General features: G+C 46.8%; 1 protein-coding gene and 1 long non-coding RNA gene across 2 annotated transcripts; both read left to right on the top strand.

Moving 5' to 3' along the window:
• Nucleotides 1-961: 961 nt before the first annotated feature.
• LOC123576007 lies at nt 962-3,050 on the top strand. Its single transcript, XR_006701133.1, has 2 exons — nt 962-1,029; nt 2,589-3,050. It is a non-coding gene; the product is annotated as an uncharacterized LOC123576007 (long non-coding RNA).
• Nucleotides 3,051-9,028: 5,978 nt separating this feature from the next.
• On the top strand, nt 9,029-9,784 carry CC2H21orf140 (chromosome C2 C21orf140 homolog). Its single transcript, XM_045501450.1, has one exon. The coding sequence runs from the start codon at nt 9,029-9,031 to the stop codon at nt 9,782-9,784; it is 756 nt and encodes a 251-aa protein (XP_045357406.1).
• Nucleotides 9,785-16,016: the final 6,232 nt, after the last annotated feature.

Raw genomic sequence — 16,016 nt, forward strand, 5'->3', positions numbered from 1 at the left:
AGGAGTGCCACTCTGGGCCAGGCCTGAGGAAGGCATTCTCCATGAGCACTGTCACTCTGAGCAGAGAACCAGGAAGCACACCTGGAGACAGGTGTCTTCCGTTGGGTCCCAGGTGTTTAAAACCCACATACACTCACACACACACAGAGCAGGCCACACACACACACACACACACACACACACACACACTTACATCCACACTCACACACATCTTTCTTGTTCCACAAGGGCAAATTTTAGGGCAAATGAAATGCAGCCTTTGCCTCGCCCAATCTTTTCATGTTACATGTGAGGAAAAGAAGCTTTGGAGAAGGTCAAGGAATAGGAGAAGCCCCCTTGGTCCCGGTCAACTCTCCTCAGCTCTATAAAGTACATTAGAAGGTGTTTTTGGTTTTTTGTGTTTTCAAAAAAAATTTTTTAATGTTTATTTACTTTTCAGAGAGAGAAAGAAAGAGAACACACACACACACACACACACACACACACAAGCGAGCAGGGAAGGGGCAGAGAGAGATGGAGACACAGAATCCAAACAGGCGCCAGGCTCTGAGCCATCAGCACAGAGCCCAATGCGGGGCTTGAACTCATAAACCGTGAGATCATCACCCGAGCTGAAGGCAGACACTTAACCCACTCAGCCACCCAGGCACCCCTGGTTTGTTTTTTAAGAATCCATTTTGTAGAAAAAGAGGCAACCACGGATTCTTCTCTCGGTTGGCAAGGCAAGGAGAAGGGGCCCCTTTGCCGTCTCTTCCTAAACAACTTGTCCTGAAAATGGAACAAGAGTCCTTCCAGCTCCATGGGTGCAGTGAGGCTTGAGCAGGGCGCTGTGTGCAGAGGAGCTGGGCCATTGCCAGCATTAAGTGCTCACCAATGTCATCATTACGACCGATCGCCGACCTAGCAGGGGCTTTGTGGCCTCACGTGACAGACGTGTTTCGCTGGGAGTATTTTCCCGCTGGCGAGTTTGGGGAGGATGCAGAGGTTGGACGCACACGTGCTCACACACGTACGGTGGCAAGTTCAGTTGTGAGGTGTGAAGCTGGGTTCGTGCTCAGCTCTTTTTCCCGTTCTGGGGGGAGGGGTGCCAGGCTCTGTGTCGCCCGGGAGGTTCAAGGTGCCAGGCCAAAAGCCTGAGGGCAGGTCCTCCCCCTGTGCATGGAGAGACTGCGCTACGTGTCCTGCAGAGGGGGGGAGGGCAGGGCCACCGAGGGGAGAGAATGGGGCAGAGCCATCCCTAAGCACAGCTTTGGACAGAAGCTCTTCGGTTGGGGTTCTGGGGGGTCCTCGACTTACTTGTTCTGGGTCCCTCTGAAAGTGACTGGGCCTCCCGGAGGGTGGCTTTGGGGCACACCTAGAGGCTCTTAGCCCCAGCGAGACCCCCCAGGGCCCAGGTGAGGCGCCCACAAGAACTGGATCTGGGCACCTCTTGGGGTGCCCGTAGTGAGCAGCATGGAAGGGTGTCCTCAGTGCCCTGCCACTGCTCTGGCCTTGGCCTTGGGAATGGGAAAGGAGCCCCAACAATGCCTGAGTCCAGTGTCATTGATTTAAATACACAAACGTGCCTTTAAAAGGCACCTGGTTACCCAAGCAGTAGAGAAGAAAGAACTACAGAAATGTTTTCTAGAAAAGCAGAGGGTAGTTATTCTTAGGGCTGAGGGAGAAGTCTGTGATTGGGAAGAAGTGTGGGGGTGCTTCTGGGGCTGGCAGGGTTCTACCTCCTCTCCTGGGAGGGTATTATATTGTTGCTTAGAAGTCATCATGGGCACAGATCCATCCTGGTGGACCCTGGTGTCCTTCCATCACCCTCCAAAATCTCCAAAGTGGGAGGTGACCCTAGAGAGGCCATGTTCTCTCTCCCAGGTCTCAGCCAAGGAGGGGAAGCAGAGAAGGTCCAGAATTAAGGGATGGAGGAAAAATGAAAGGTTCTCAGAGTTTCTCTGGCTGTGTGTGGGGCAATGATTTGCTTGAGTCCAGGCCACTCCTGGCTGCCAGGGCAGGCTACTTCCTGGCCCTGCCCAGAGGCTGGCTAGGCCTCCTCCTAAGCGGGTGAGGGTGGGGTGCCGAAGGTGTCTCTGCAAGGGCTGCTGTGGGTTGTCATTTCGTCCCTCTGTTGATCGATCGCTCTCAGACTCCAGAACCCCGTCCCCAGTCATCTCCAAGGCCTGGCGGTCAGCCCACTGGGAGCCACCTGGGTCTGGCCTCTCAGGATGCCATCCCTTGTCCTTTGGTTGGCTTCCTCCAAACACAGCCCCACCCCCTCGCCCCCCCCCCCCCGCCCGCCCCCACGCCCTCTCTGAAATTAACCCCCAAGGGCATCTACATTTGTGCATTGTCTAGCACATTCCTCTTGTCACTGTTTTCTAATTATATTTTGCCAGATTTACTTATAATTAATGATGTTAAAACAGTGAAGTGCCATGTTTTCCTATCAGATCGTCAGAGATTACAGATCACTAATATCAAGTGGTGGTAACAATCTGTGAAGTACAAAATGGCACAAACTTTTTAGTGGATGATTTGGCAATATCTACCAATATTGAAACCATGCATAGCTTTTGACCCCTCCTCTTCCCACCCCTCTACAGATGTGTTTATCTACATTATACCTTCATAACTACGAGGAGATGTTCATCATAACATTATTTGGGATAGCAAACGATGAAACAGTTATTGGAAACAATCTAAATAACCGCAAAGTTGGGCATTCATCAAATAGTGTGTGTCACATCCAAACAATGGAATACAATGTAACCATTAAAAAGAATGAGGTTTTCCAGTATTAACATGGAAAAACATCTGTGATTTATTGTTAGGTTTACAAAAGCAAGTTAAAGACTATAGTATGTAACTCATTTAAAAAAAAAAAAAATCAAACATCTTTTTAAGGATCTGTATCTACACTCCTAAATCCAGGTGAGACCTGTGCCTGGATGACACAAAACAATTCCAACAGCATTCCCTCCGGTGAGTGAAGTGTTATGGATTAAGAAAAATAATTATCTACAACACCTAAGCTTTGTGTTTATAACGTAAAGGGTAATGAGATTTCAAAACCAGACAAAGACCCCACTAAAGAGGAGAACTACAGACCAATCTTCCTGATGAACACGGATGCAAAGATTTTCAAGATACTAGCAAACCGAATCCAACAAAATGTTAAAAGAATTATTCATCATAATCAAGTGGTATTTATTCCCGGGCTATGGAGTTAGGTCCAATATCTGCAAATCAATCAATGTGATACATCACGTTAATAAAAGAAAAGAACCACATGATCCTCTCTATAGAGGCAGAAAAAGCATTTGACAAAGTGTAGCATCATTTCTTGCTAAAGACCCTCAAGAAAGGAGGTATGGTAGGAACATACCTCAAGATCATAAAGGCCATATAAGAAAGACCCACAACTAATATCATCCTCAATGGGGAAGATCTGAGAGCTTTCCCCCTGAGGTTAGGAACACGACAGGGATGTCCACTCTCACCACTGTTGTACAATATAGGGTTGGAAGTCCTAGCCTCAGCAATCGGACAACAAAAAGAAGTAAAAGGCATCCAAATTGGCAAGGAAGAAGTCAAACTTTCATTCTTCTCAGATGACATGATACTCTTTCTATGATTATGTGGAAAACCCAAAAGATTCCATCAAAAAACTTCAAGAACTGATACATGAATTCAGCAGTCGCAGGACATAAAATCAATGTATGGAAATCAGTTGCACTCTTATACACCAACAATGAAGGAGCAGAAAGAGAAATCAAGGATTGATCCCATTTACAATTGCACTGAAAACCATAAAATACCTAGGAATAAACCTCACCAAAGAAATAAAAGATCTGTATGCTGAACACGATAGAAAGCTTATGAAAGAAATTGAAGAAGACACAAAGAAATAGAAAAACATTCCATGCTGATGGATCAGAAGAACAAATATTGTTAAAATGTCAACACTACCCCCAGGCAATCTATACATTCCACACAATCGCTATCAAAATAACACCAGCGTTCTTCACAGAGCGAGAACAAATAATTCCAAACTTTGTATGGAACCAGAAAAGACCCTGAATAGCCAAACTCATGTTAAAAAAGAAAGCCAAAGCTGGAGGCATCACAATTCCAGATTTCAAGCTGTATCACAAAGCCGTAACCATCAAGACCGTATGGTACTGGCACAAAAACAGACACATAGATCAATGGAACAGACACTTTTCCAAAGAAGATACCCAGATGGCTAACAGACACGTGAAAAGATGCTCAACATCACTCATCATCAGGGAAAGACAAATCAAAATTACGATGAGATACCAGCTCACACCTGTTCGAATGGCTAAAATTAACAACTCAAGAAACAACAGATGTTGGTGAGGATGTGGAGAAAGAGGAACACTTTTGCATTACTGGTGGGAATGCAAACTGGTGCAGCCACTCTGAAAAACAGTATGGAGGTTCCTCCAAAAATTAAAAATGAAGCTACTTTATAACACAGCAATTGCATTACTAGGTATTTACAGGAGTGCTGTTTTGAAGGGGCACATGATCCCCAATGTTTATAGCAGCACTACGGACAATAGCCAAAGTACAGAAGAGCTCAAATGTCCATTGACTGATGAATGGATGAAAAAGATATGATGTGTGTGTGTGTGTGTGTGTGTGTGTGTGTGCGCGCGCGTGCGTGTGTGTGTGTGTGTGTGTGCGCGCGCGTGTGAGTGTGTGTGTATTGGAATATATTACTTGGCAATCAAAAAGAATGAAATCTTGCCATTTGCAACAACATGGATGGAACTAGAATGTATTATGCTAAGTGGAATAAGTCAGTCAGAGAAAGACAAATATATAATTCCACTCATATGTGAAATTTAAGAAACACAACAGATGAACACAGGGGAAGGGAAGGAAAAATAAGATAAAAACAGAAAAGGAGGCAATAAGAAACTCTTAACTACAGGATAGAAACTGAGGGTTGCTGGAGAGGTGTTGGGTGGGGGAATGGGTTAAATAGTTGATGGGCATTAAGGAGGGCACTTGTTGGGATGAGCACTGGGTGTTATATATAAGTGATGAATCGCTAAATTCTATTCCTGAAACCATTATTATACTAACTTGGATTTAAATAAAAATTTTTAAAGAAGGTAATGAGAAAAACATTTTTTTAAATTTTGATTCTGACAGGTTAACAGATCCTCCCCTTCTTTCACAGTCAACCCCCTTCCCAACCCTCTAGAGCTTCCCATTTCCTGAAATACCAGGAAGTACTCTCATCTCCCAAGTAGGGATAGAGATTTAATTAAGAGACTGCTTAGCAAGCAGGAAGTGTCCAGAGGAGGTATAAACAAAGGGTGTGCCTCCTAAATAGCCATTGGTCCCTCCACCCCTCCTCTGTTTTGCAAAGACATCTTTGTGTCTTTCTTTAATCCAATCGTCCCCCTCGACAGAGAAACCTTCGAATTCGCTGGCTGCAGTCCCCTCTAGAACCGCCATTGGCCACACATTCTCTGGGCTCCTTTGTAACTTACCCCTTCCTCAGCAGCTCTGTGACACTCCCCATGTCAAGCCTTGAGGAAAGAGGTCAGGAACCCCTTAAGAGATTTATCTCAGCTGAAATACAAGCTCTTCACCACTGCCATCCCCAGGTTTCCACAACTGGCCTGTTCCATCTCCTCCTTGAAAGGTCTCCTTCCCATGGGGCCCCAATTCTAGAATTTTCCTCCCCAACCAAGGCCCATCTCCTTTTACTGAGACTCTTTGTTGACTCTTTTCTCCCACAAGATGGCGCCTTCCTTGAGGGGACCTCAGGAGACTCCAGTCTTTCCAAGATTATACTGCCTGGAACCTGGAAGCATTCAAGATTTATTGATGAAGTTGAGAGAAAAAAAGAGAAACAGGAAGGAAGGAAGGAAGGAAGGAAGGAAGGAAGGAAGGAAGGAAGGTGGAGGGAGGGAAGGAAGAGAAGAAGGGAATATTTTCCTTTTTTGCAACAGGGTAGACAATCTAGTTCATTTCAATATTGGTCCTCAGCCTTGATTTTTTTTTTTTTTTAACTTTTCCTTCCTTTTCTTCTCCTTGACTTCCCTCCATGACTTTTTTCTTTTCTCATCAGTCACTGCCAAGGTCTCTTATGGTCTGTCTTCTCAGCCAGTCTGTCTCAACAATAACAAGCAGCCATTTATAAAGCTCCATGCCAGTAGATTATGTTTGCTACCTCCTACGTCCTTGATTCAATACTCTGAGATAGGTGTTCTCCCCATTTTACAGAGAGAAGCTGAGGCTACTGAGGGTGGAGCTAAGATTTAATCCTAGGTTTATCCAGTACCAGAGCCCCTGCACACAACCCCAGTGCTCAGATTTACTTTACTTCCATTGCCTGCCCAGCGGGTCCACATTCACACCCGCCACCTTGGAGTGACATCTGCTTGGACTCGCCATCCTGGCCTTTCCTGCTCTGTAATGGAATCAACACAAGAAAAGTCAAGATAAGTGTTTGATTCTTCTATTTATTAATTGGCAAAATAGTGCTATGGGGCCCTCCAATGCCACCTCCGAGCAGCTAGCAGGTTTTTTGAGTATTTTTTTAATGGTGCGTCTGATTTGTTGTTGCTGTTTTGAACTCAGAGATTTTAATACCTTCGTTCTGCTTCAATTTCTTGGAGTCATCATTTATTTCTTCAATGGTTGATGTTCAAACTCTTCCATTTTAGCCCATGGGAACTTTTCAAATTGACTCTTGGGTTCTTCCCCCAGAACCTAGTAGTCTCTGATGGTTTCCTTGCTTTTAGGCTGGACAAGATGTCCCAAACTCATCTTGTACATTTCCTTCCCCTAGAACGAAAGGACCTCCAATTCCTCGAATCGTTGCAACAATGTGGATGGAACTAGAATGTATTATGCTAAGTGAAATAAGTCAGAGAAAGACAAATATCATATGATTTCACTCATATGTGAAATTTAGGAAACACAACAGATGAACCCATGTCAGATTATGGTCTCATATTTAGAAAGAAGTATACATTGCTGCTGGGATTAGTGATTTTGTTGTTGCTGCTGTTACTGACAGGAGAAGCAGTTAGGTTCATTAGTTTCAGCTTTATTTGCATATTTTTGAGATCCTTTGTTTTCTTTTTCTTTTTTTCCTTTTGTTTGTAAAAAATGTAAAATGTGCACATTTTCTGGTTAAAATTATTAAACAAGATACATTCAAAAAAGCCAATGTTTCTTGCTTTTATGTCCCTCCTGTTCTATGCCTCCACTTATAGGTAAGCAATTTTAATTTGTATTTGGTTCATCCTCTGTTTTTCCTACTTGAAAATACAAGTAAATGTGCATATCTATTTATCATTTACTCATACAGATATATTTACACAGAAGATAACGTATGATACATTCTCTTCTATACTTCTGAACGTGTTTCTCATATCCATAACCAAACATTGGATGAAAAAAGCAAAGAATTGTCTTGGAATCGACCTCATTGCTTTATATAGTGTTCTCACACTGCTGTTCCAGGGCACAAGGTACCTTGGGACAGGGGAGAGAGAGGGTGGCTGAACAGGGTGACTCTGGGACCACCATTATTTCAGCCACAGCAGCCACATTCCTGTTCCACATATTTGGAATTCCTATAAAATTTGGTCTGAAAAACAGTCCCCACTTTTTTTTTTTTTTTTTTTTTTTTTGGAAAAATCCAAAGAGAAAATGGTCACAGGCTAATTACCAACCCAAACTCCCTGATCCTGGTTTCTGAGAGGCTGTCCAGAGAGCACACACTTCGTGTTAACTTTACTAGGCTGGCATAATCTTACTGTCTAGGGTTGCCTAAGCTTGAGTCCCAAGAAAACCCTGGTGGAAGAGAAACACTCATCTGTTCAACAACTGAGTGAAGGACCTGATAAATCATCTTGTCCACATTGTCATTTGAAGGAATCTATTTTGCACATTTAGGAAACATCTTTAGCTCTAAGGAAGGGAACAAGAAAACACAAAGGCAGTTGAAGAGGCCACTAGAATTTAAAGCAAAGTGTCCTTTTGCCTTGAGTGTATAAAATCAAAAGTGTTTCCAGATGGGTTACTGAATTCACTCAAGAACTGGCAGCCAATGAAAGATAGGCTTGCAGACTGACTCTTTTGTACTATTTGCCATACCTTCCTCTTCCACCTGTGAACTCCATGCATATGCAGACTTAACCCACACACATGGGCAGGTCTCACTGGACGTGTCATGGCTGTACCACTGGCTCCTGACACAATGCCCGGTGCTTAGTAGGTGCTCAATACATATATTTGGAATGGATGAATGAATGTAAATATTCCTCTTTGTCCTCATGAACCCATCGGAAAGGCGTCATAAATTTGGCTCATCACCGTTAAAGGACTGTTGTGGTTAGGATTGTGTCCCTCCATCCCACAAATTATGTGTCAAAGCCCTAACCATCCCCAGTACCTCAGAATGTGACTATGTTTGGAAAGAGGGTCTTTAAAGAGGTGATTAAAGTAAAATGAGGTCATATGGGTGGGTCCTAATCCAACATAAAGAAATCATAAAGATCATAAAGAAATTAGGCCAGAGACATGCACGCACACAGAAGAAAGGCCATGTGAGGACACAGTGAGACAGTGGCCATCTACCAGCCCCGGAGAGAGACCTCAGAGGAAACCAAACCTGCTGACACTTTGATCTTGGACTTCCAGCCTCCGGGAACATGAGAAAATAACTTTGTTGGTTAAGCTGGCCAGTCTTCGGTATGTTGTTACAACAGCTCTAGCGAACTCCTACGATTGCCAATCTCTGCTCCAGACCATGGCAGAAGCGATGTCAAAGAAACATTTTTTCGTGGTTCGTATTTCCCCATTCCCATATCATATAAGCCAGAAGAAAATTGTTCTCAGTATGTGTTTCGTGGTGCTTTGAAATCCACTGTGTATCTATGTGACTGGCCTCGCTGTAAGAAAGCCCTTTGTGAGGTCATCATGTCACTCTTGCCAAAGCTGCACGGATGGAGACATGCAGGCTTTTAAAAACACTTGAGAAGACACCATGCCTCACTTTGCAAACCCTCTTTTAAGAAACATCATTACCAGAAATCCATTCGATAACATCAAGAGGAAGCGATGCCTCCAATATTTGAAAACGCTGAAAACACTGCAAAATGATGGATTTAAGACCATATATTTTGGAGAAACCAATATTGCCGAGAGTCTTGTCACCGGAGAAGATTTCAGTGACGGGTGTTTCATGCAAACTCCAACTTGGTGTATCGTGCATGCTGGTGGTAGTCAAGGATGGGTGCCTTGGAAGTACCAGACGTTCCTTAGAGATGAGGTATGCATCAAACAGGAAGACAGCCTCTTCTCTGAGTTCTGTGATGTGGTGAGGAAGGCCTACGGGAAGTGCGCCATTGTGGTCAAAGAGAGAAGGCAGCAAGACAAGAAGAAGCCAGAGGAAGACAAAGAGCCAGAGGCCCAGATCCATGCCCCATCGGTCATTGACCTAATGAGCCTTGTGTGTTGCCCGGAGGTAGCCAAGTCCTGCGGCCACGAACTACTCTCTCTGCCTTCCCTTTACAATTACCTAAACCCTTTAGACTCAGCCTGGTCTTCTTTGAAATGGTTTATCATCAATAACAGAAAGGAGTTTTGCTTTCAGTACATTGACAGTGTCTATTCTTACCAGTACATACTTGTCAGAGATTTAATTAGCAAAGGGATCGAAAGGATAAACCCAAGCAAGTGGAAAACACTAACCAACAAAGTGCGGAGATGGGAAAACTACTATCTTGGTAAATTTTCTTAAGAGTGATTCCTCTAACAAGCGGTTGGGACCATGCTACGGGCAGTCTTTACCAACTCTGCTGGGCTCGACTCTGGACCACTGCAGCCAAAGATACTTCAACAATGACCTCACAGGGATGCTGTGAGGACTGAGGTTTCTAAGGGTGTTGGCAAAGTGCTGTAGGTTTACTGGAGGTTGCATTAAAGCTTGTTGGTGAATTAGGGATCTCGACTCCCATCTTGTTAAGGCCATCTTGAGGGCTGGTCAGTGGGAGGATTACAACTAACTCAGCCCAAAGGAGCTTGATGGGGAGCAGGGGTGGTCAGAGCTAAAGGTTGTGTGGTCGAAACTTTTAGGTCAGAAAGAAAAAGAACCAAGTGTGTGGTCACAAAAAGGTTGAAATAGTGTGCCAACCAGCTTGAGCCACCAAAATAATCTACAGGGAACCAGTTTGCCATCAGTAGGAGATGTGGTCCAGACAGTGGCTAAACAGGCTTTTTGCTTCCCGTTGCTCGAAAAAAAGGTGTCAGAGGTTGAGTGAGAGACGAGGAGGTTCCAAGAAGGTGAAAACCCATCCAGATGCTCCAAGGTAAGTTGGTGGTCCCATAAAGCACCTGGAAAGCTGTACCAGGGATTGATTCAGCTAGGAGTTGGTGGGTGAACAGGTGAAGTGAACAGGAGTCTGTGGAACCCGTTAATCCAAGAATCAAGAGATCATGTAACTTGCTCTGGGGTGGAGGAGTGAAGGTTTAAATGAAGAGTTCACGGGCACCTGGGTGGCTCAGTCGGTTAAGCATCCGACCTCAGCTCAGGTCATGATCTCATGGTTCCTGTGTTCAAGCCCCGCGTCGGGGTCCGTGCTGACAGCTCGGAGCCTGGAACCTTCTTCTGATTCTGTGTCTCCCTCTCTCTCTGCCAACTGCCCTGCTCGTGCTCTCTCTCTCTTTCTCTCAAAAATAAACATAAAAAAATTTTAAAAATTCAAATCCAAAGATCATGTGCACAGCCATTATTCACACTGCCTCTCTACTACTGGGCATTCATTTAATCCCATAATGACCCCATCAGGTAGGTTCTACCATTTCCCCACCTTATAGGTGAGGAGATGGAGATGTTTTGAAGTCAGAGTCTAAAGCCCACATGCCTAACCACCATATTTGGCTTTGTTCCCGGAGTATTTGGCGTTTTTTACCCTCCCACAACATGGCGACACCAGGCGACACCAGCTGACAAAGCAGCCGCCTCCAAGCGGACACCCACAACAAAAAGATATTTCAACACAAAATTGAGCAAGAGGCAGAATGCCTTGCAAAAACACATTATTTTGCAGTGAGAGGGGAGAAATGGAAGACTTTTAAGGTTCTCAAACAAGATAAACCAACAGACACTATTTTTGTTTGAATACCACAATGATCTAATAAGATGAGTTTGGGGTCCTCTTCCCTTGAGACCTGGTTTCATCATTAGGAAGGCACTGAGGGGAAAGAGACGTCAGTATAACCAGAGAGATCAAAAGGACCCCCTTTAATGTGCAACTTAGTTACATAATACTGGATGCATAATTAAGAAACGCTGCATAATACTAAGCGTGGAAACTTCCAGCAGAAAGTCATGGAAAGTACGCTGGGCTTTGGGAGTCGGATAGACCTAGGTGGAATCTCAAGTTTCCAGCTTATGAGCCGGGGGACTTTGGACAAGTTACTTCACTTCCCTGAGGCTCAGTTAACTCATTAGTAAATTAGGGTTGAGGGCTTTAAAACTCTTAGCGCAAGCCATGCCTGGCACCTCCTGAGTGCCCCATAAACTGAAGCTCTTGTTATTATAGTCCAAGCTGAGGGCCAGCAAGGATGCCCCCGGTTAGACCTGATATTGCTGACCTCATTTCCTTTTCACTCTTTGGGGAAAATTCCTGCTGCTTTTCATCACCAGGGCATAATGAGAGTAGACGCATCTGAAGATACTTTGATCAAAGGAACTTTGTTCTCTGGCATTTCTTTTAAGACCATCTGTGATAGGTTAGGCAGCTGATGGTCATAAGAGGTTTCTTCTGATGGGGAGGACAGGGAGGATGGTGAGCATAGCCAGGACTCTTCGAGACCAATCACGTGCCACGCCTGAATGAAACAGACAGTAAGGTAACGAGGCACAGCAACCCTGCGTGTGTGGACGAGTCCTCTGGAAGAGACTTCATGAGGTCAGTGGAGCTGCTGTCTTGCTAAGACGTTGGCTGGTGAGGTATCCCTTCCTCTTCGGCCCTCACCGCCACCCACAACCACATCCCCGCTCTGTCTCCATGGACCATGGTGACTCCCAAGAAGGTGGTGTGTTGGAACAGTCTGTCCTGAAATGAGCCCAAAAGCAAATAGGCAAATGCAGCTGGAGCCCAGTGGATCCTGCCTTGTCCACCCGAGGAAGGTCCAAGGCCTACCCAGGAGGTGCAGACTCCTTCCATGTGTGATCGTTTTAGACATACAAACCATTTTCACGTACTTGACCTCACTCAGTTTAGACGGTCACCCTATATGTAGGCAGGGCAGTGATCCTTAAGCTCATCTGCCCATGAAGACAAGTCCAGGCGGTAACTGACACCCTTAGGGGCACGGACACCTGTAGTGACAGGAAGGTCAGGCAGGATCCACGTCTTCTCAAGTAACCTTCGCGCCCGTCTCTAGCAGGCTTCGTGGGTTGGTTAGGATTAGGTCATGCTGTGAGTAGTGGAGACCTCACCCACAGAGATTTTTTTTTTTTTCAATGTTTATTTTTGGGACAGAGAGAGACAGAGCATGAACGGGGGAGGGGCAGAGAGAGAGGGAGACACAGAATCGGAAACAGGCTCCAGGCTCTGAGCCATCAGCCCAGAGCCCGACGCGGGGCTCGAACTCACGGACCGCGAGATCGTGACCTGGCTGAAGTCGGACGCTTAACCGACTGCGCCACCCAGGCGCCCCACCCACAGAGATTTGACAGAGAAGGCACCCCGGGGAGCTCCTGGGTGGCTCAGTCAGTTAAGTGTCTGGCTCTTGATTTTGGCTCAGGTCATGATCTCCCGGCTTATGGGATCGAGCTCTGCACTGGGCTCTGTGCTGGCAGCATGGAGCCTGCTTGGGATTCTCTCTCTCCCTCTCTCTCTCTCTCTCTCTCTGCTCTTCCCTTGCTCAGGCATTCTCTCTCTCTCTCTCTCAAAAAATAAATAAACACAAAACAAATTTTTTTAAAAGAAGGTACCCCACCTCCACCACAGAAAAATCGAGAAGTGCCAAGGTGGCAGCTCAGGGCTAATACGATGGATCCATGGTCATCAAGAACCCAGAGTCCTTCCACTGTCCTAACATGGTTCCATCCTCATTGTCCCAAACGGCTGCTGAACAAGCCACTGCATCAGCATTCCAGAGGCGGGAGGCGGGGGGCGGTGGGGGGAGCACTGACAGGTCACACATCTGCACCCCCAGCCTGGCGCCTTCATTCTGGGCTCCCCCGGTGGGGTCTCCAGGCTCTTCGCGGGGAAGGGGAAGGCTTGGGGACACTTTGCCCCGCTCTGACTTCTCCACTCCAGGACCTTCCCTCTGGCCTCCCACCCACACCCCGGGGGGCCCTGAAACCATCAGAGCCTTTGTTTAGGGAGCAGCTCTCCGTCTGGGCGGATCCACCTGACCCCTGGCAGGTTCACCGGGGGTGGGGAACGGAATGGGGCAGGCCGGCCCTTCCTCCTCGCTTTAGACTCTTGCTGGTGCCATCTGGTACCCTCAGAGTAAGTGGTTAAAGGCTTAACTCTTCCATTTGGAGCCTGTTGCCTCGATCAGCTACTCGGACGGCTGGCAGCTCAGCCCCCTCTCCCAGCTCAGCTGAGCCGCTGGAGCCCCCGAAGCAGGGAGACACCACAGAGGCCACGGGGGAACAGGGAGGAGGGTGCCTCCGTCCGAGGGGAGAAGGCAGAGGGAGAAGGGATTGTGGAGTCTGGCCCCTCACGGGCAAGACACAGGGGGCTCTCCCCGCTGCACGCAGCACCCCTCCCACGTTGGGAGCAGAAGGCCTTGTGCCAAGCCGGAGGGGAAACTGAGGCCACTGCTCTGGCTTCCAAGGCCTTCAGTGCCCGGTCCCCAGATGACCCCCCTCCTCGGGCCCTCCCTGCTTCCTCGCACAGCCGGTCCCCCTTCCTCTGTCTCCTTCAGCCCTGATGGAGCTCAAGCTTCCCCTATCAGAAAAACTTTTCCGTCAATCCTGCCTTCCCCCAAGGCTACCGAGGTTCCTTCTCTCCTCCCGGGAGGTACTCAGCCTGCTGCAAAGTTGGGGATCACAGGACAATTCTACAGTTTTCAAGGTCTCAGCTCGCTATGCTTTCAGATGAGCTACCTCCGGCTTTAATTCAATGGGGCAAGCTGTGAATCTGAAAAAAGTACAATCAGTACATGAGAGAGAGTCCCAAACATCTGGAAACACAAGGAAAATATTGAGCCAATTATTTGAAAACTAGCCAGTTGTTTGTAACTAACATGTTCAGAAATGTTTTTGGGGCACCTGGGTGGTTCAGTCAGTTAAGTGTCCGACTTCGGCTCAGGTCCTGATCTCACAGTTCGTGGGTTGGAGCCCCGCATCGGGCTCTGCAGAGTCCAATGCGGGGCTCGAACTCATGAAACCGTGAGATCATGACCTCAGCCAAAACCAAGAGTTGGAAGCTTAACCGACTGAGCCACCCAGGCGCCCCTCTAATATATTTTTTAAAGATTTTATTTTTAATTTAATTTAACTATTCTTATTTTTTAAATGCTTATTTATTTTTGAGAGAGAGAGAGAGAGAGATAAAGATGGAGTGTGAGTTGGGGAGGGGCAGAGAGAGAGGGAGACGCAGAATTGGAAGCAGCCTCCAGGTTCTGAGCTGTCAGCACAGAGCCCAATGCAGGGCTCGAACCCACGAACCTGAGATCATGACCTGAGCCGAAGTCGGACGCTTAACTGACTGAGCCTCCCAGGCGCCCCAGGAATCTGCATTTGAAACTGCCTCTCATGTGTGCTCACGTTGGAGAACCCATCCTGCATTCTTGTTTCCCTCCAGACTCTCTCCATTATCTCCCGGCTTCGCTCCCACACAGGGGTGACTGGGGACCGGCGCCCAAGAGGCGATGTCGAGGAACATCCACGTGATCAAGTCAGGCGAGACGCCCTGCTATCAAGGCCCAGGCATCTAGAAACCATCGGGACTAGGGCACCCGGGGGTCCGATGAAGTCAGCGGAACATCCCAGTTCGTCTCAGGTCGTGATTTCCCGGTTCCTGAGTTCGAGCCCCGCATCGGGCTCGTTGCTGTCAGTGCAGAGCCCGCTTTGCATCCTCTGTCCCCCTCTGCCCTTCCCCCACTTGTGCTATCTCAAAAATAAATATTAAAGAGAGAGAGAGAGAGAGAGAGAGAGAGATCATCGAGACTGAATCATTTAGGCAGCTGTTTCCGCAGAGATGAGAATTTGGATACTCTTCGGGGGAGAGGTAATGCTTTTTAACACACTCAAGATATTTTCGTTTGAACTATTCAGTTCCTGAAATACATCATATATGTCTCTGCCTCTCTGCCTCGATAAGCAAAGTAGTCGAACCTTTTCTTAGTGACTAAGGTCATCCTTGTGAGCATAAAGTCATAACGTGCAGTGGTCCCAGTGTGGGGCCGTCGGCCACTGTGTCGTCTGGCACTAGGTGATGGTACAGTGACTTCTTAGGCTCGGTCTGCTTCACAAAGACCACCTCTTTCGTGCCGAGGCATTTCTCCTGCTAACAGCCTTTTCATTTCTGCTTCCGATATGTTATCAGCTTGAAACCAATAGAGAGGTGTTAGGACAAGTTAGATTAAATGGGATCTGTGTAAGGGGTCCCGGAGCTCCCCTGGGGGGAGAATAGGTTTCAGTTTTCGCTCTCAGAAACCTCTTCCGGCTGCCCGGGGGCGGTCTTCTTGTGGATCCACTCACAGTCAAGGTCGGAGAGCTGCTGGATCGCGGCAGACCGGCTGGGGTCCTGGTTGTGGGCTGCACCGATCTCTCTGTCTACCTACATTCATCCACGCATAGCCTGCATCCCGCCAATTCTTTAAACTCAAACAATACATCTACCGACTTTGTGTGTGGTTAATGGTTTAAGCAGTTCAATCCTTAGGTCACCCTCTACCAAATTTTCCAAGATAACCCCATGTTCCACAAATTCCCAAAGCAGTTTTCAGTCCCCTAGGAAAGCACCTGTTTCAAATAAACGTGGACCATCTGGTTGGGCAGATTG

Source organism: Leopardus geoffroyi, chromosome C2 (assembly GCF_018350155.1).
Source record: "Leopardus geoffroyi isolate Oge1 chromosome C2, O.geoffroyi_Oge1_pat1.0, whole genome shotgun sequence".
NCBI lineage: Eukaryota > Metazoa > Chordata > Mammalia > Carnivora > Felidae > Leopardus > Leopardus geoffroyi.